This window comes from Tursiops truncatus, chromosome 1 (genome assembly GCF_011762595.2).
Source record: "Tursiops truncatus isolate mTurTru1 chromosome 1, mTurTru1.mat.Y, whole genome shotgun sequence".
NCBI lineage: Eukaryota > Metazoa > Chordata > Mammalia > Artiodactyla > Delphinidae > Tursiops > Tursiops truncatus.
In genome coordinates, this window is record NC_047034.1 from 21,547,185 (window position 1) to 21,568,775 (window position 21,591).

The window sequence follows — 21,591 nt, forward strand, 5'->3', positions numbered from 1 at the left end:
CCATTCTGGAAGACAGTTTGGCAGTTTCTTACCAAACTAAACATGCTCTTACTAGAAAATCCAGCAATCATGCTCCATGGTATTTAACCAACTGAGTTGAAAATGTATGTCCACACAAAAACATGCATACAAATGTTTACAGCAGCTTTATTCATAATTGCCAAAACCTGAAAGCAACCAAGATGGCCTTCAGTATGTGAATGGATAAGTTATGGCACATCCAGACAATGGAACATTTAGTGCTAGAAAGAAGTGGACTATCAAGCCATGAAGGACAGAGAGGAACCTTACATGCGTATCACTGTGAAAGAAGTCAACCTGAAAACACTAATGTATGATTCCAACTGTAGGACATTCTGGAAAAGGCAAAGCTATAGAGACAGTAAAAATATCAGGGGTTGGGGGAGGGAGTGTTGAGCACAGAGCAGTGAAACTATACTGTAAGACACTATGGTGGTAGATTTATGTCATTACGTATTTGTCAAATCCCATAGAACAGGGGTCCCCAACCCCTGGTACTGGTCCGTGGCCTGTTAGGAACTGGGCCACACAGCAGGAGGTGAGTGGCAGGTGAGCGAGCAAAGCTTCATCTGTGTTTGCAGCTGCTCCCCATCGCTCGCATTACTGCCTGAGCTCCGCCTCCTGTCAGCATTATGGTGAGTTGTATAATTATTTCATTATATATTACAATAAAGTGCACGATAAATGTAATGTTCCCTGACCAGCAATTGAACCCAGGCCCTCGGCAGTGAAAGCACCAAGTCCTAACCACTGGACCGACTCCCCTCAAGTACCTCTTAAACCGTGTCAAAGGTGAACAGAAAATAGGTATTAGTGAAATGCTGAATTAACTCTGAAATAGGATAAAAGGGCCTCTGTATTTCAACACCACTGCTAAATAATATATGTAAAGACATTTTAAGCATGCTTTGCTTATAGCCAGATTAAAGCAATTCCTTTTTAATAATAAAATAACATTTTAAGTTATAAAACAATATTTTTGTAGAAATGTAAAGAAAATACAGATAAGCAAAAAAAAAAGAAATTAATCCTTAATTTCCAAAGATAACTATTATTACTATTTTGGCCTTACAGATCTTTTAAATTATTATTTTTTAAGTATTTAATTTTTAAAGATAGGTAATACATTCACATGGTTCAAAATTCAAACAGGATGAAAGGTCAACTTTCACACCTCTGTCCTCCAGTTACTCAGTTTCTTTTCCCACAAGCCACCACTGTTAGTTTCATAAGTAATAATTTCATAAGGGCCAGTTAATATGCCAAACAAGGAAAGTAGTCTCTTTACCTTAATGTTGTGCCTTATTTTTTTAAAAGATCAAACAAAGTAATAATCAGCTTGGTCATCTGTCTCATTTATCGTTTACTCAAAATTCATACCATGCCTACCTCCAAAAGAGAAGTTATATCTTCTTATTCACTAGTGTAGTTTCCAGAGATCAAATACTTAAAGATTTATGATCACCAAAAATATTAAAGAGAATATATTAGAATCAAGTAGCATCACTAGGGCATACATGTAGCCTTCCAAGGGATGTTCCTAAGAGGATAAAAAAAATTCTACCTTGTGTGGAATTATAGGTCCAGTTTTTTAATAAAATCAGTCATATGGCCTTTGTCATACTGTAGTTGATACCTCTGAAGCAAAAGCTGCTTGCAAACAATTTTCTAACATTAACAGAATTGAGTGAGCAGGTTAATATGTATTCTATGTACACATCTATGGTAGTGCTTACCATACAACTCTTAATGGCTCAAAATGGTTCCTAATCCACATCTTATGTGATTTTAAATATATCTTGTGAGTCTAGCACAGAGGCTGGCATATGTACAGTAGGTATGTGATATTTATGGATGGATGGGATCTTAGGCAACTCAATACACAGCTAGAGGCAAGAGGCACTATACTTGGGAAGTTTTTCTCTCATAAATGTCAATGTGACAGGCTGGATCAAGCAAATGGATGAACCATATAATCCTGAGTGTGAAGAAGAGAATCAATGTGTTCCGGCCAGTGGGTGTGGAAAACACTAAAACAACGAGTTAATAAAACAGGAGAGTTTCTATGGTGTGGCTTTAGTAGAGGAGGAAAAAAAAATTATAATTTATGTTTGAGTGAGGTTTCCTTCCTGACATCTGAACAATGCAATAGTAGGCAGAGTGAAAAGGCTATAATTTGAGATAATAGCTGGGAAAATAATCTCAAGGTCTCAACATTTATTAATAGTTAACCTAGCCTCAGGTCTCTGGTGAGCAGTTATTACTGAAAAAACCAAACCAGCAAAATAAGTTATGCTTCATAGGTCTATGAAGTGACACATGTTGGACAAGAGAATTTGACTTAATTGAGGGGAGAGAATTAACAGTGACTGAGAAGCAACTGGCAAAAAGAGTTCAATCTTCTTTGTTGGGATATCTGTCATAACAAATTACCAGTCTATTAAGTCTTCTTAGGACCACAATAGGACATGGCCTCTCACCAGAAACTAGGACAGGGCAGGTACCTTCAGATGGAGCCTAAAAGTTTGGTACCAATGAAGTGGGAATGAATGAGGAATACGGGTAGAGACTCAGAGAAGGAATATTTGCTCATGTGTTCACTTTCCACCCTCAACTGGTTACCAAGGATTTACTGGGTCAGGTGACACGTTGCTGCATTTGGCCTCTAAACTACACCCTACTATCATGTCAGCCAATTGCTGGACACGGAATCCACTTCACATGCCGTTGTTGCCCAACCTCAAATTAACAACCATGTGGCACCTGGGAGCCAACTGCTTCAAGGAAGAAGGCACCAGCTAGTAGGAATGATTTACCTGGCAGGAGAGCATGATGAATATTTCAGAACTGTAAAGACCAGCTCTGCGGACTTCGGGAGAGAATGTGCACACCCTTCTTCTTTCAGTTTTCTTTTTCCTTTTTTGACATCTCCTGATCATTTATTTAATGTTAACTCACTTCAAAGCAACTGCTATCTCTGTAAGTATGTCTGAAATGTTAAAATGTAGTAAGTGTTCCTTTTACATTTAACAAAATCTAGTGATTCTCTTTTAGTGTGAAAAGACTACCCTGCCGCTAACAAGTCAATTAACTTGATGCCAGTGTCTTATCTACAGCTTTTCATTCTAGGGCTTGAAGTCATGACCTTTACAAAACTATGCCCTTTAGGATCTGCCTGGCCAGAGTATCTAATTTCCTAGTGAGTCACAGTGATTGGTTTTGTCATGGGCTCTAATCTGAGCAGGACTAATCACAGACTCCCTGAAACTCTCCTGCCAGAGCTATCAGGGAATTCTCTTGCTCTGGGGATTAATAAACCCCCTGTGTGTCTGGGCCTGCAGGCAGCCATCTACCCCCATGAGATGAAGCAATGAGGTTTATGGATCTCACATGCCTGAAGCCAGCAGTACTCTCAACTTCCTTGTTATGTGGACCAATGAGTTCCTCTTTTTTCCCACTTACATTAGTTTGAGTTGGGTTTCTGTCATTTACAACTAAAAGAGCCCTAATATTAAAAGTAGAAAGGGGTGGCTGATAAATGAGCTGCTCAACCTTACGTTCAGAAAAACATCTCAACAAATGCCACACCTTTCTTTTGGTTTGATATGTTTTTCTTTTGGTCCGATTTTTGAAATGGATTTTATTTGACCATACAACTCCTCTAATTTCAACTGAATTCTCCTAAATTAGAAGGAAGAAGTTCCTCTAAAAATAGAGCTGGCATAGAATCCAGCAATCCCACCCCTGGGCATATATCCAGAAAAAAACTCTAGTTCGAAAAGATATATGTACCCCAATGTTCACAGCAGCACTATTTACAACAATCAAGACATGGATGCAACCTAAATGTCCATCAACAGATGAATGGATAAAGAAGATGTAGTATATATATACAATGGAACACTACTCAGCCATAAAAAGAATGAAATAATGCCATTTGAAGCAACATGGACACACCTAGAGATTATCGTACTAAGTGAAGTAAGTCAGATAAAGACAAATACCATATGATATTACTTATATATAGACTCTAAAATATGATACAAATGAACTTATTTACAAAACAGAAACACTCACAGACATAGAAAACAAACTTATGGCTACCAAAGGGGCTATAAAGGGGAAGGATAAATTAGGAGTTTGGGATTGCAGATACAAACTACTGTATATAAAATAAACAACAAGGTCCTACTGTGTAGCACAGGGAACTATATTTAGTATCTCATAATAAACCATAATGGAAAAGAAAATGAAAAAGAATATATATACATACATATCATATACATATATATATATCTGCATCACTTTGCTGAACACCAGAAACTAACACAACATTGTAAATCAACTATACTTCAATTAAAAAAAAAATTTAAGGAAGGAAGAAGTTCTTTGGTACAGCTTTGAACTGTGAAGGACTAGAACCAGAACAAGAAAGGACTGAGGCCCCAATAAACATAACATAACACTGGTTTCAAATTTACCTGCAAAGAGTAAGCAAAGGTGGTAAAATAAAGATTTAATCTTTAATTATTATACCTGCAAGGATGAAAACGTGGCCAAATTTAAGGACAGGCCAAACAATTTTCAAACTTTGCATGATATGTTTGTAGCCATCTGTAATAAAATTACTTGAACATTGAACACAGAAGCTTTTCAAAATTACAGCAAGCAAATTAGAGAAAGAAGAACAACAAAACCCCAAAGTTAGCAGAAGGAAAGAAATCATAAACATCAGATCAGAAATAAATGAAAAAGAAATGAAGGAAACGATAACAAAGATCAATAAAACTAAAAGGTGGTTCTTTGAGAAGATAAACAAAATTGATAAACCATTAGCCAGACTCATCAAGAAAAAAAAGGGAGAAGACTCAAATCAATAGAACTACAAATGAAAAAGGAGAAGTAACAACTGACACTGCAGAAATACAAAGGATCATGAGAGATTACTACAAGCAACTCTATGCCAATAAAATGGACAACCTGGAAGAAATGGACAAATTCTTAGAAATGCACAACCTGCCAAGACTGAACCAAGAAGAAACAGAAAATATGAACAGACCAATCACAAGCACTGAAATTGAAACTGTGATTAAAAATCTTCTAACAAACAAAAGCCCAGGACAGATAGCTTCACAGGCAAATTATATCAAACATTTAGAGAAGAGCTAACACCTTACCTTCTCAAACTCTTCCAAAATACAGCAGAGGGAGCAACACTCCCAAACTCATTCTACGAGGCCACCATCACCCTGATACCAAAATCAGACAAGGATGTCACAAAAAAGAAAACTACAGGCCAATATCACTAATGAACACAGATGCAAAAATCCTCAATATCACTAATGAACACAGATGCAAAAATCCTCAACAAAATACTAGCAAACAGAATCCAACAGCACATTAAAAGGATCATACACCATGATCAGGTAGGGTTTATTCCAGGAATGCAAGGATTCTTCAATACATGCAAACCAATCAACGTGATACACCATATTAACAAACTGAAGGAGAAAAACCATATGATCATCTCAATAGATGCAGAGAAAGCTTTTAACAAAATTCAACGCCCATTTATGATAAAACCCTGCAGAAAGTAGGCATAGAGGGAACTTTCCTCAACATAATAAAGGCCATATATGACAAACCCACAGCTAACATCGTTCTCAATGGTGAAAAACTGAAACCATTTCCACTAAGATCAGGAACAAGACAAGGTTGCCCACTCTCACCACTATTATTCAACATAGCTTTGGAAGTTTTAGCCACAGCAAAGGGAAGAAAAAGAAATAAAAGGAATCCAAATTGGAAAAGAAGAAGTAAAGCTGTCACTCTTTGCAGATGACATGATACTATACATAGAGAATCCTAAAGATGCTACCAGAAAACTGCTAGAACTAATCAATGAATTTGGTAAAGTAGCGGGATACAAAATTAATGCACAGAAATCTCTGGCATTACTATACACTAATGATGAAAAGTCTGAAACTGAAATTAAGAAAACACTCCCATTTACCACTGCAACAAAAAGAATAAAGTATCTAGGAATAAACCTACCTAAGGAGACAAAAGACCTGTTTGCAGAAAACTATAAGACACTGATGAAAGAAATAAAAGATGATACAAACAGATGGACAGATATACCATGTTCTTGGATTGGAAGAATCAACATTGTGAAAATGACTCTACTACCCAAAGCAATCTACAGATTCAATGCAATCCCTATCAAACTACCACTGGCATTTTTCACAGAACTAGAACAAAAAATTTCACAATTTGTATGGAAACACAAAAGACCCCCAATAGCCAAAGCAATCCTGAGAACGAAAAATGGAGCTGGAGGAATCAGGCTCCCTGCCTTCAGACTATACTACAAAGCTACAGTAATCAAGACAGTATGGTACTGGCACAAAAACCGAAATATTGATCAATATAACAGGATAGAAATCCCAGAGGTAAACCCACACACATGTGGTCACCTTATCTTTGATAAAGGAGGCAAGAATATACAGTGGAGAAAAGACAGCGTCTTCAAGAAGTGGTGCTGGGAAAACTGGACAGCTGCATGTAAAAATATGAAATTAGAACACTCCCTAACACCATACACAAAAATAAACTCAAAATGGATTAAAGACCTAAATGTAAGGCCAGACACTATCAAACTCTTAGAGGAAAACATAGGCAGAACACTCTATGACATAAATCACAGCAAGATCCTTTTTGACCCACCTCCTAGAGAAATGGAAAGAAAAACAAAAATAAACAAATGGGACCTAATGAAATTTCAAAGCTTTCACACAGCAAAGGAAACCATAAACAAGACAAAAAGACAACCCTCAGAATGGGAGAAAATATTTGTAAATGAAGCAACTGACAAAGGATTAATCTCCAAAATTTACAAGCAGCTCATGCAGCTCGATAACAAAAAAACAAACAATGCAATCCAAAAATGGGCAGAAGACCTAAAAAGACATTTCTCCAAATAAGATATACAGACTGCCAACAAACACATGAAAGAATGCTCAACATCATTAATCATTAGAGAAATGCAAATCAAAACTACAATGAGATATCATCTCACACCGGTCAGAATGGTCATCAACAAAAAATCTAGAAACAATAAATGCTGGAGAGGGTGTGAAGAAAAGGGAACACTCTTGAACTGTTGGGGGGAATGTAAATTGATACATCCACTGTATCAATATAAATTGATACAGTGGGATAGAGAGGGTGGGAGGGAAATGCAAGAGGGAGGAGATATGGGGATATATGTAAATGTATAGCTGATTCACTTTGTTATAAAGCAGAAACTATTAAACTAGTAGAAAAAAGCAAAGGAGAACATTTTTGCAAACTTAGGATAGTCAAGATTTCTTATGACAGAAGCACGCAAATTATAAAAAAAAAGATAAATTGAACTTCATCTAAATTAAAAACTTCTGCTCTTCAATAGATGCCTTTAGAAAATAAAAAGGTCAACAACAGGTTAGGAGAAAATATCCTCAATATGCATATCTGATAAAAGGCTTCTATCTAAGATGAACTAAGAGTTTGTACAACTGAATAATAAGGAAACAACTCAATTTTTTAAGAGCAAAAGATGAGGACACAAAATAAGATATCCAAATGACCAATAAGCATATGAAACAATGCTCAACATTTTAGTCATTAGGGAAACACACATTTAGACTACAAAAGGATACTATTCCACATCCAGTAGAATGGCTAAAATTAAAAGACTGAAAATATTTAAGTGTTGGTGAGACTGTGAGCCAACTAGAACTCTCATAAAATGTAAAACGGTATTACAGCCACTTTGGAAAGAAGGCTGGCAGTTCTCTATAAAGTTAAACATAAATTCACCATAAGACCCACCAATTCCTCTCCTGGTCATTTTTTTCCTTTAATGTGTATTTATTTATTTATTTGGCTGCATTGGGACTTAGTTGCGGCATCTGGGATTTTTTAGTTGTGGTAAATTTTTTAGTTGCAGCATGTGGGATCTAGTTCCCTGACCAGGGATCGAACTGGGGCCCCCTGCGTTGGCAGCATGGTCTTAGCCACTGGACCACCAAGGAAGTCCCCTCTCTTGGTTATTTACTCAAGAGAAATAAAAACACATGTTCCCCCACCCCCCCAAAAAAAACCCACACACATTCAGAGCACCATTATCCATAAAAGCCAAAAACTGGAAACAACTGAAGTGTCCACCAACAGGGGAAAGGATAAGCAAATTGTGGTATATTCATATAATGGGAAACTACTCAGCAAGAGGATACATCAAGCTAGTGAAAGACTGAGTGAAGTGGATGAGTCTCTAAAACAATAAACTGAGCAAAAGAAGCCAGACAAATGAGTATATATTGTATGACTGCATGTATGACTGCATTTACATAAAGTTCTAAAACAGGCAAAGTTTGAGCATGATGACAGAAGTCAGATCAGGGGTTACCTAGAGCAGCGTTTAGAAAGGGACTGACAACTACAAAAGAACACAAGGGACTTTCTGAAGTGATTAAAATGTCCTCTATATTGATTGTAGTGCTGGTTACATTTGCCAAAACTTACAGAACTGTACTTGTGCATTACATAGGTAAATTAAATTTCAATTAAAAAAAGGTTACAGCATGAGAGTGCCAAATGCAGAGCTATGTCAGTATGTCCTAATTCCTGAAAAGCCTCAAAACTTGGCTGTAGATAAGAAACAATTTCAATTAAAAAGATTTTTTTTTAATAACTAAATCTTTGGGAGGACACATATCAGTACTCTCTTGTTGATCAGAATGAAAACTTCCAGTAAGATTAACTGTAAAACTGTTTCTGATTTTAATTAATAAGATTATCTTATTCAAAGATATTCAGTAAAGTAAAAACATTTCCTCTAGTATACAAAAATGCCTGAGAGGTCAAAGCAGACTTTCGTTTCTCCAAATATGGTAGAAGAACCAGTCCAAGTTCAGCAGACTTGACTTTACTCTAGCAGAAAAAGAAGTAAGTCATAGGCCTAAAAGATACCACCACCAGCCCAAACCCCTTAACTGATTATTTTAGTTAAAAGTGATAAGATGGTCAACTAACTTAGAGCATTTACACCAAAACCGGAGGCACTGGAACAAAGCAACCCATCGCATATATTGGGTTGGCCAAAAAAGTTCTTTCGGGTTTTTCTGTAAGATGTTATGGAAAAACCTGAACGAACTTTTTTGGCCAACCCAGTAAGTGTTTGAACTTGGACTTAAGTGTTTTCAATGAGTAATCATAAACACTGAGCCTGGAGTAATAAATGGCAAACGACTTAAAGGAACTTTTAGTATAGTCAATAAACAGGATCTCGTGGCTAAGGCACATTCTAGGAGTTCAGAAACACAAGATATCCAAGTGAACAAAACTTATCACAACAGTTTTCAATTTATGCATCTCTTAGGGTTGGATATTTTGTTGCTCTCTTTGTAAGTGTCATAGTAACCTGACTTCCCTTAATAGCAAATATTTAACTTATTACAAACAGAATACCTCAACACAGTAAGAAATAAATATGGGAAAGTCCGGTAGTTTTTGTAAGGACAAGTCACAGTGATTTTTAACCCTTCTCTGACCTTATGGTGAAGGTATTTTAGTCTCCTGAAACTACGGGTAAGTCCATAGTGCTTAGTCTGGGCAGCTTAGGTTGAAGAAGATAAGAAATTATTTGTTTAAAAGGGTGAAATGAAGCAGGTCCAATAATACTTGAATGAGACTGATTAAAAATTCTGAGCTTGTGGAAACAGACACAAGAGGTCATTTGCTCTTTGTGTTTAGTCTCTAAAAACATTCAACATTACAGTCTCTCAAGAACACTCTCACAAAGGCAACTGTTTTGCTCGTTTTCATGAGTTCACATACCTACTACACTCAATTCTAGTCGCTTTTCTCTTATACCTTTAAGAGCACTGCTTACAACCCAATCCAAAAATGGGCAGAAGACCTAAAAAGACATTTCTCCAAAGAAGATATACAGATTGCCAACAAACACATGAAAGAATGCTCAACATCATTAATCATTAGAGAAATGCAAATCAAAACTACAATAAGATATCATCTCATACCAGTCAGAATGGCCATCATCAAAAAATCTAGAAACAATAAATGCTGGAGAGGGTGTGGAGAAAAGGGAACACTCTTGCACTGCTGGAGGGAATGTGAATTGATACAGCCACTATGGAGAACAGTATGGAGGTTCCTTAAAAAACTACAAATAGACTTACCATACGACCCAGCAATCCCACTACTGGGCATATACCCTGAGAAAACCATAATTCAAAAAGAGTCATGTACCAAAATGTTCATTGCAGCTCTATTTACAATAGCCCGGAGATGGAAACAACCTAAGTGTCCATCATCGGATGAATGGATAAAGAAATGTGGCACATATATACAATGGAATATTACTCAGCCATAAAAAGAAACGAAATTGAGCTATTTGTAATGAGGTGGATAGAACCAGAGTCTGTCATACAGAGTGAAGTAAGTCAGAAAGAGAAAGACAAATACCGTATGCTAACACATATATATGGAATTTAAGAAAAAAAATGTCATGAAGAACCTAGGGGTAAGACAGGAATAAAGACACAGACCTACTAGAGAATGGACTTGAGGATATGGGGAGGGGGAAGGGTGAGCTGTGACAAAGCAAGAGAGGGGCATGGACATATATACACTAACAAACGTAAGGTAGATAGCTAGTGGGAAGCAGCTGCATAGCACAGGGAGATCAGCTAGGTGGTCTGTGACCACCTAGAGGGGTGGGATAGGGAAGGTGGGAGGGAGGGAGACGCAAGAGGGAAGAGATATGGGAGCATATGTATATGTATAACTGATTCACTTTGTTATAAAGCAGAAACTAACACACCATTGTAAAGCAATTATACCCCAATAAAGATGTTAAAAAAAAAGAGCACTGCTTACCTCTTTTGATACAGATGACTTTACTTTCTTGAAAGCTTCTTCAAAGTGCTTCTGACTAACCTTGAGTTCACCTGTGGAGCAAATGCATAAATATACATATCTGGTACAGTATGCTAATTGTGATTTACAACTTAATTTCTCTTGAGAGACTTCTAAGCATTCAAGGGGAACACTGAGGAAATTAATGATGACAGTGGTTCTACTCTTTTTCAGAACAATACTCAAGCCAGATATATTCTGCTCAAGTTTTTAGACACTTTTTAATTTTAATTTAATTTACAAATACCTGACCACATTTAATTTTACATAAATGTGTGATGTTTACAATATCCTATATTAAAAAGTGTAATCTTTTTATTTGTAATCTTTTTTCCCCCAGCAATCAAAACAGTTTATTGTGGAACAAATTACACCAAAAAGTACTTTGTCCAGACTTAATTAAAGATTCTTATCCTTTAAAGAAAACAGTTCATGTGTTTTGTTACTTTGTTTTTCTCCCCAGCTTTACTGAGATATTGTTGGCATATAACACATTCAAGTTTAAGGAGTACAACATGATGATATGGTGGGTGAATATATTGCAAAATAGTTATCACAGTAGGGTTAGTTAACACCTCTATCCCCTCATGATAGCTTTTTAATTTTTGTGGTGATAATTTTTAAGATCTACTTTCCAAACAACTTTCAAGTACAGCTCACACTTGAACAATGCCAGGGTTAGGAGTAGTGACCCTCAGTCAAAAATCTGCATATAATGTTAAAGTTGGCCCTCCGAATCTGCGGTTCCATTATCTGCGGATTCAACTGACTGTCGACTGTGTAGTGCTATACTACACATTTACTGAAAAGAATCCACGTGTAAGTGCATCTGCACAGTTCAAACCCATGTTGTTCAAGGGTTAACTGCATATAACACAGTATTGCTAATTATTACACTGGATCCTCAGAACTTACTCATCTTGCAGCAGGAAGTTTGTAACCTTTGACCAGTATCTCCCCATTTTCCCCACATTCTGCTCCTCAGATTTTAATGCAGTACCACCCAAAGAAAACTATCACTCATAAACAGATAATTCTTTGTTATCTTTGTACTGTTTACTTTAACTTAATGGCAATGTTCATGAAGAAGCAGAACTGTTCTCTTTCAGGATAATTCAAATAAATTTAACTAAGAATGGAAAGTAGAATTCCATAGTATTCAAGAGTGCATACACGTAATTAGATGCTATGGAATTATATCATAATACATAATATATATAGGTCATATCACAACACTGGAATAGAGGGGTGTTTTAATTCCTTAAAAGGTTATGCCATCACACAGTAAGAGAAATTTAATAACTAAATGTTAAATAAGCCTTGGTTTACAATTTTAGTATGACAACTTAAGTGATGACAATTTATACTTAAAATAGTAAACTTTTATACAGATATTAAGATAGTGTATTTAAAAGTAAAATACAATGTGTTGCTGAACAAATGGAAGTTGAATGGCATTACTGATTTCAGGTTCTGTAAGATATCAATGAAAAGTCCCTGAAGGGGCTTCCCCGGTGGCGCAGTGGTTGAGAGTCTGCCTGCCAATGCAGGAGACACGGGTTTGTGCCCCGGTCCGGGAAGATCCCACATGCCGCGGAGCGGCTGGGCCCGTGAGCCATGGCCGCTGAGCCTGCGCGTCTGGAGCCTGCGCTCCGCAACGGGAGAGGCCACAACAGCGAGAGGCCCGCGTACTGCAAAAAAAAAAAAAAAAAGTCCCTGAAGGACAGGCAGCTGCAAATGCAAACTGTAGCAAAGCAGGGATGTCAAAATTTGTTACACATGTTTATAAAGTAACATCCAATCAGAATTATTATTTTTTTTTAAAAAAAACATTTATTTATTTATTTGGCTGTGCCGGGTCTCAGTTGCGGCACGCAGGATCTTCATTGCCATGTGTGGGATCTTTGTTGTGGCATGTGGGATCTTTAGTTGCGGCATGCGGAATCTAGTTCCCTGACCAGGGATCAAACCTGGGCCCCATGCATTGGGAGCATGGAGTCTTAACCACTAGAACACCAGGGAAGTCCCCAATCAGAATTATTAGTAGCAGCTAATACATATACAGAGGCCTGCTAATTTTTAGTGACAAACAAATCCAAAGATAGTCATCAGATTCAGCTCTCAGGTAGCATACTACCACATAATGATTTCTTATAAGACATACTAATTTTGCTAATTATATCCCACCCACTTCCAAAATGAACTTAAAATAGCTTACAATAAAAGAAGTTCAGATAACTGAATCTTAAACAACCAAAAAAATGAGGGACTTCACAATCAAGATACATGTGTTGACAAATCTAAGCTAAGCATATGCTGCTGCAACTGTAAAGAAAATTTAGCTCCAAGATTCCTGGTAGCCAAAGAAAAAAGGGAAAAGAATAAAAGAAATAAATATGAATAAAGAAAGACATCTTCTGGGAAATCTACTGAATAAAAGGAGATCAACCTAGACTTGAACTTCAGATCAAAGTACAGGTTTTGAGGACAAGGCAGGTCTTTTGAAGAAGGTATTCGACAGTACTGTAAGGAAGATAGCCACACACTGCAACTGATCAAACAACTGTCCCAGGAACCAAGCAAAGTAGAGGCTATTTTTGTACTTGGCATGGTCGGCCTGCAGGTCACAAATGAATTGTTTTGTAACCCAAATAATACAATCAAAGACACTGTCAAATGTGAAGAACAATGCAAAGCTGCTGACATGGCCCCAAAGGAAAATGTAAGTATATGGGAAGTTATTTCAATTTTTACTTCTTGTTTGTGTGTTTTCTAAGCTCTTCAATTTAGGCTACATTTTAACAGTAAAGTAGATATCACCTTAGAAAAAGAATGAGAAAGTTTTCCAGTATTGATAAACAGACCAAACTCATGATGAAGACAGTAAATGGACCTACTTGCCTAACTCTAAACATTTGTATATGATGATAAGGAAAGATAGAAAACATTTTATTAGGCACCAAATAACTTTGCTATTATTATAGTTGTCAGCCACAGAGGTTATGTAATATTCCAGAACAGCTGCTAAAGGTCTCATCAGAAAAATGTCAGTTTTAATATCACAGATGATAGATGTTAGAAAATGGACATTTTCCAGGTTAACAGTGATTTTAGGTATCCAGAGTCATAATTAACTAGGACTGAGAGATTCTGTAGAGAACTGTACCTTTTTCACTTCCACTCTTCTGTCTTGCCATTTCCTGCTTCAAGGCACAGATAGAAGCCTCCCGTACCAAAGCAGAGAGATCTGCACCCCTGTAATAAAAGAACCGTTCTTATTCATTTATTCTTAGACACTGCAAAAGCCCAGAAAAAAGTCTGACAGCAATTTCTTTTTAAGTCACATATTAAACAATCAGGAAAGACACTAACCAATAATGGTGGGATAAACTGATCATGGTCAGTAGGAAAGAGCTTTTAGCTCTCACCTAAAATATTTCTAACTTTCAGAAGAAAGGAAATTATGAAGGAAACAATGCAATGAATCATAAATATTCCCATGCTAATCTCTATAGATACTAATGATAATATAAAAAGTCTAAAACAACCAGTCAGTAGAAAGCAACTTATACATTATTTATTGTAAAACTTTCATTCACAAGGCCCATGCTAAAGTGCTAACTGGCCCATTACCAGTATATACCAATAGTATATTACCTAATGTCTAAACTAAGCTTATATAAGAAATCATTTATGACCCTTAGTTCAAAAAAGGAAAATACAAATGCTAAAAAGTCTTTGATGCACTTGATTCAAGCTCAAGCTGAATGGATACATCATAAATTACTTAAAATATGACAAGAACTAACAAACCTTCATTTAATGGTTCTGTGTAATATACTGAGTCAGCATGGTTCTTGAGTTCAATGAAAGACATTGGGGCTGACTGGTGTTTCAATACATTACATCTTTAACAGGATTCTTACAGATGCTTTGAGAAAGATTTTGAATTGGGGGATAAGAACCTCATTTCTAGACAAACATTTAACATATAATGTGACAACACACATAACTAATAAAATTAAAGACCCACAGAGTTTAAATTATTAACTGAATCCAATCTTTCTGTTGGTTATGTGTTAGGTTTGTAACATTATATAATAATCACACACATTAACCAATAATGTAACAAGTAGCTGAAGACTGTAGTATTATACTGCCTTTCAAACTGTGAAGACAGTGGCATTAAAACTCAAAACATACAACATTCAACTTTAACCCTAACCCATTTATTAACTGACTCCTTATGTGGTATAATCCAGAAGATTTGGCCCAGGGAAGGTTCTGCCATCAAAACTGCCTCTGCTACCAACTGAAAATCTTCAGATTTTAGCACTCAAACATGTAAACTACTCACTTAAGTCTTATTTTCTTTAGCAGTAAGTTCATTAATTATAGACTGGCATGCATTTGACTCCCAATGAGGGGAAGAGAGACATTCTCCTTAAAGTTAAGGCAGGGCTTTTACATACGCCCCTCACCACCACGGCCTGGGGGACCATTTCCCTTTCACTGAGACAGTCACTGCTTTCTTAAGTGAGCCAAGAGTCCTGACCAGAGTGCGGCAAATCTCTCAGGTGCGTTGGGGTTGAGGTGGCAGAACAAAGACCAAGACTCAGATCCCTAGATGTTCATATATGAGAAAACTGGACATTAAATTTTGGATCCTGGCCACACGCCCTAAAAATGACCACCATGGTTTCAAGTGGAATCATCTTAATAAGAGATGATTATGTGGGCTTCCCTGGTGGCGCAGTGGTTAAGAATCCGCCTGCCAATGCAGGGGACACGGGCTCGAGCCCTGGTCCGGGAAGATCCCACATGCCGCGAAGCAACGAAGCCCGTATGCCACAACTACTGAACCCACATGCCACAACTACTGCAGCCTGTGTGCCTAGAGCCCGTGCTCCACAACAAGAGAAGCCAACGCAATGAGAAGCCCGCGCACCACAATGAAGAGTAGCCCCCGTTTGCCACAACTAGAGAAAGCCCGCGCACAGCAACGAAGACCCAACGCAGACAAAAATGAATAAATAAATAAATAAATTTATTAAAAAAAAAAAAAAGAGACAGACAGTTATGTGAAATTCTTCAACCAGAACTGGGAAGAACTGAGTGCCTATATCAGTACCGGTGGCTATGTTCCTTGGATGTAAATTTACACTGCTGAACAACAGACTCCTGAAGACCTCAAAGATTAAAACACTGCTCTCCTTGACTGACTTAGCTTCAGAAAGCACATTATTTGACCTTGAACACCCGAGTATATTGTGGACAATCAACAGGGCTTTTTAAATAAGCCAGAGGGAGAGATGTCCCCTGTTAGTCCAACGTGAATTTCATTTTCTTCCCTGTGAACCAAAATGAGGAAAGTTAACAAATTTACTTAAAAACACATGAAGGAAACAACAAAATCAACAACCACCACACACATATGAAAGCTGAAGGCAGAAATATTTGACCTCCTGCTTTTACTACAGGCTGTGTGAATATTAACAGGTGTGCTGTGAAAAATGCATTCTGAGCCTTGAAAAACCTGTAGATTATTTTCTTTTAAGTGCTGAAGCACCTCGATAATTTGGCAGCTGGTAATGAAATGTCTGCTTTAATATTCTGGAACGACAGAGACAATTTGTGAAAGGCAGTGATGGTGGTCAGGGTAGCTGAGTACCAAGAGTGAACATATGAGAGGACTCCCCGTACTCCTGGGAACTCCTCAGAGCCTCAAAACGGGTAGTCCCTTCTCTAAGAAGGAAGAAGGAGGAAAAGCCAGACGCTGGGTGCTTTCCAGGATTCCTAATTTAACCCTCCCAACATCATTCTCCCTCATTTTGCACATGAGAAAACTGAGCCTCAGAGAGTTAACTGACTAGAGATGGAGATACTCACGTATAGCAATCACAGCGAAGGTCACCAGCAACTGCTTCCAAATTTACATCTGCATCCAGTGGGGGTTTGGTGCCATTCTGAGTAAGAGAGAAAAATCCACTTTCACTGAGGCTTTAAAGATCTATATTTTCCCACATAATAGGTTCTAAATAAATAGTAATGGCTGCTTGACTAAATGAATATAACTGACTCCCAGACTAGTGTAACAGATTTTTACAAATTTCAATTTTGAGAAATGAGGTTAAGAAGTAGATCCCAAACTGGGGAAAGCTGAAGGCAAACAATTTATGCTGGTGAAGTCTGAAGAGTTTATAAATACTACAGCAAAAACAAAACACCAAGAACAAAACCCACCACCCTCAATCTTTCCAATGGTGAAGAATCACATTTCCTTTGCCTGATTAAATATGGCAAGTACATAAACAGTGATAAGTTTTGACGTGCATATGTGTTTTGGTGTGAGGCTGGCTAGGAAGGGAGAAATAACATTGAACGTGGCCAGGAGAGAACAATCAGCAAAGTGTTCTACAAAAAAAAGCCAAAAGCCCTCTGTGCTCAATGTGTTCTTTCCTAACCCTTAACTAAAACCCAACCCTGCCTTTGGTGCCAATTCCCCTTCAGCTCATACCAAGAGATGCTAGAAAGGACAAGTATCAGAACAGCCTTAGAATTCCAACAACACTTAACACAGTACCTTGCATGCATACAGTATATACTTAATAACATTTTTAGTGACTTAAACTGCAGAGGCAAACAAAACAGTTCTTAGTGACTTCAAGTACAGGACATTGTTAAGATGGTAGGTTTGTGAGTATCTGCTTTATTATTCTGACTTATTCTGATTCATAACTTAAATCTACATTGCATACTATCTTTCCTTGGTAGCAAATATTACATGGAAATAAACAGTTTAAGAAGAAACACACAGGAAAAAAGTAAATAAACATATGTCATTAAGCCTCAAGTGTAAATATTAGCTCGGCAGGTGCTCCAAACAGAGGGTCAGACGACCCAGCACCTTGAGCTATCACCTGCTTGGTCCATGCTCAGAGGGTGTCCTCTCATGTCCTCCCAGCTGGGCATGTTTAAGAATTTAATCAACTATACATCTGCTAGCTGCTATTATTTGATAAAATGCAAATGTTCATCTAACACAGGTTCAAGAAACAGTTATGCTTCCCATTCAATCCACTTCGACCTGCGAAATAAACATGGGAAAATAAACTTTCCGTGCGACCTTAGGAAACAATCTTTGTGCTTTTTTCTTTTCTCCCTCTGGTTGTGTGTAAAACTAGATGGTCAGACTGTGTGATCCCTAAGTTTCCTTCAATCTCATCAGTTAATCTTGTGCGGGAAGAGGTGGGCAGTGCCTGAAGGAAGCAGGAGGCCAGCTTCTGTGGCTCTGGTAATGTTCTCTCTTCTACTGTGGTAAAATTTATGTAACAAAATTTATCATTTTAACCATTTAAAAATGTATAGTTTAGTGGCATTAATTACATTGTTACTGTGCAACCATCAATCTCTAAAACATAACCAGCCACCTTCCCAAAATGGAACTTTGTTTGTGTTAAGGGACAACCCTCCCCTCCCCTATTCCACGGCCACCCCCCACCCCCGCTCCACCAGCCCCTGGCAGCCGCCATTCTACTTTCTGTCTCCATGAAATTAACTGCTAATATTCTTTCTTGAAGGTTTTGTTTATAAAAACGCATGAAGTTGGACATTTAATGATATGTCCACTTTTCTGTACGTGCATTATACTTTAATAAAAAGGTCTGAAAAGTGGAAATAACACTGAACCAGGAATTTAAAAACTTGAGTTCTGAAGTTCAAATCTGCAACTGAATGGACAGTTGGTAAGGCCCCAAATCTTTATTGCGTATTTTCATAATTAAAAAAACCCAGTATCTTTTTTTTTTAATTTAAAAAAATTTTTATTTTTGGCCAAGCATCTTGTGGGATCTTAGTTCCCTGACCAGGGATTGAACCCGAGTTCACAGCACTGAGTCCTAACCACTGGACCAGGGAATTCCCCCCAAAACCCAGTATCTTATCTCCAGATAAGGAGAGATAATTTGGTGCTATATTTGGGAGGGGAAGGGGAGGGGGAGGGGAAGTCTTGTTTAAATAGTGATGATGAACAGGTAATAAGGATTTATCATGATGCAGAACAGAAATGTTTGGACTTTCCAAGCTATGTCGGAAGTGGGAAAGCCTGAGGACACTGCCCTGTTGAGTCCCTCAATCTACTAGTAGGAGGAGGTAGGAGGTGGGGCAAGAGGCTACCTCATTAGGCATGAACCCTTTTGAGATTCTTTAATGTTCTTAAGAAACTATTAGGGCTTCCCTGGTGGCACAGTGGTTAAGAATCCGCCTGCGAATGCAGGGGACACGGGTTCGAGCCCTGGCCTGGGAAGATCTCACATGCACAGGGCAACTAAGCCCGTGTGCAACAACTACTGAGCCTGCGCTCTACAGCCCATGAGCCACAACTACTGAGCCCACGCGCCACAACTACTGAAGCTCATGCGCCTAGAGCCCGTGCTCTGCAACAAGAGAAGCCACTGTGATGAGAAAGGAAGGAAGGAAGGAAGGAAGGAAGGAAGGAAGGAAGGAAGGAAGGAAGGAAGGAAGGAAGGAACTATCAACCCTACCTTGATGGTCACCCAGCACATGGATGTTCCCTGTGCTGCTAGAGAATTTTACCTCAAACTATCTACTGTCCTGTTTTTTTTTTGTTTTTAATTTATTTTTGGCTGTGTTGGGTCTTTGTTGCTACGTGTGGGCTTTCTCTAGTTGTGGCAAGAGGGGGCTTCTCTTGTTGTGGAACACAGGCTCTAGGCATGCGGGCTTCAGTAGTTGAGGCACTCGGGCTCAGTAGTTGCGACTCTCGGGCCCTACAGCGTGTGGGCTTCAGTAGTTGTGGCACGTGGGCTCAGTAGTGTGGCTCGTGGGCTCTAGAGCGCAGGCTCAGTAGTCGTGGCACACGAGCTTAGTTGTTCTGCGGCATGTAGGATCTTCCCGGACCAGGGATTGAACCCGTGTCCCTGCATTGGCAGGTGGATTCTTAACCACTGTGCTACCAGGGAAGTCCCTACTGTCCTGTTTTAATCAAAAGCTCAATCATAAGAAACTGATTCATGGAGGACTGCCTAAGGATAATTCTTTTATACTTCTCAATATCTAAATTCTACTCTTGGGTCAAGCTGGACTTTCATAAAGGCTCACACATCCTCGAAGTGCATTTCTTTGACCTCTCATGAAGTTGTTTTTAATGAACTGGCTTTTAGTTATGTCTGCAGCTTACATTAGGAGAACCACCAGCTTCAGTCCTGAAAGGCTTATTATTGTGTTTATGATAGGGATATTGGTAAAAACGTCTATCACAACTGAGTGTCTTCTTTATGAGAATCCAGAAGAGAAATTTTTCTCACAACTGCATACGGGGAGCAATTGCCAACTTGCCATATTTAGGGCACTCTTTAAGTTAAATCTTTTGAGAAAGCTCAATATATAAAGGAACACAATAAACAAATGCTTATCTAAAAGTAATATTTTAGAAAAATAATTAATTCTTAGAAATTTAGATTCTCAGAAATTTTCTAATTCTTAGGAGATTAGTTTTTTAGAAAAATAAACCCCCAAAATACTATCAATTGAAAGAAAGTAACAAACTGCCTGTTTTTGGGGAGTGTGGTCTACATAGCATACTTCCAAACGTTTCAATAGCAACATTACTTTCCAATTAGTAGAAATAAGGGCTGAGGAATCTCTGTATCATTAAAATCTAATTATTCTTAACTGAAATGTGGCAGTAAGAAGTAAAATGGGGGCTTCCCTGGTGGCGCAGTGGTTGGGAGTCCGCCTGCCGATGCAGGGGACACGGGTTTGTGCCCCGGTCCGGGAACAATCCCACATGCCGTGGAGCGGCTGGGCCCGTGAGCCATGGCCACTGAGCGTGCACGTCCGGAGCCTGTGCTCCGCGATGGGAGAGGCCACAACAGTGAGAGGCCCGCGTACAGAAGAAAAAAAAATTTTTTTAAATAAATAAATAAAAAAAATAAAATAAAATATGACACAAATGAACTTATCTATGAAACAGAAACAGACTCACAGACATAGAGAATAGACTTGTGGTTGCCAAGGGGGGTGGGGGAGTGATGGATTGGGAGTTTGGGATTAGCAGATGCAAACTATTATATACAGAATGGATAAACAACAAGGTCCTACTGTATAGCACAGGAAATTATATTCAATATCCTGTGATAAACCATAATGGAAAAGAATATGAAAAAGAATATATATTCTTTTATATATATAAAGAACTGAATCACTTTGTTGTATAGCAGAAATTAACACAACATTGTAAATCAACTATATTTCTTCAATAAAAGAAAAAACACATCTTTGTATCCTGTTTTTGTGAGATAAAGTTTGCTCATCAGTAAAATGGAAATAATATTCATTTGAATATTTAAATATTCAATTCAAACAGTTCAAAAGGCAGTTGCAAGGATTAAGCATATTCATATCTGTAAAGTACCTAGAACACAGTAAGTGCTTAATAAATATCACTTTTTATTATATCAGATATTATTATCTTAGCTCATGAAAATTTAACAGATATGTTTCTTGGTGAGATATTATATGTTTTAGTCTTACGGGGCACATTTTAAAAAACATATTGAGAATTTTGGGTCT

At 37.9% G+C, this 21,591-nt stretch overlaps 1 protein-coding gene across 5 annotated transcripts in view; it reads right to left on the reverse strand.

Moving 5' to 3' along the window:
- The window catches only part of NVL (nuclear VCP like), a 110,316-nt gene that overhangs the window by 13,919 nt on the left and 74,806 nt on the right, over positions 1-21,591 (reverse strand). For 3 of the 5 annotated variants that reach the window (XM_019920489.3, XM_073800746.1, XM_073800748.1), the window contains 3 exons: positions 16,891-16,967; positions 14,168-14,256; positions 10,963-11,033 (listed from right to left, as the gene is read on the reverse strand). In XM_019920489.3, the coding sequence (XP_019776048.2) occupies positions 10,963-11,033; positions 14,168-14,256; positions 16,891-16,967 (237 nt within the window). Of the gene's footprint in view, positions 1-10,962; positions 11,034-14,167; positions 14,257-16,890; positions 16,968-21,591 lie in introns of those variants that run through there. The other 2 variants (XR_012330053.1, XR_012330052.1) reach the window with 2 other exon arrangements.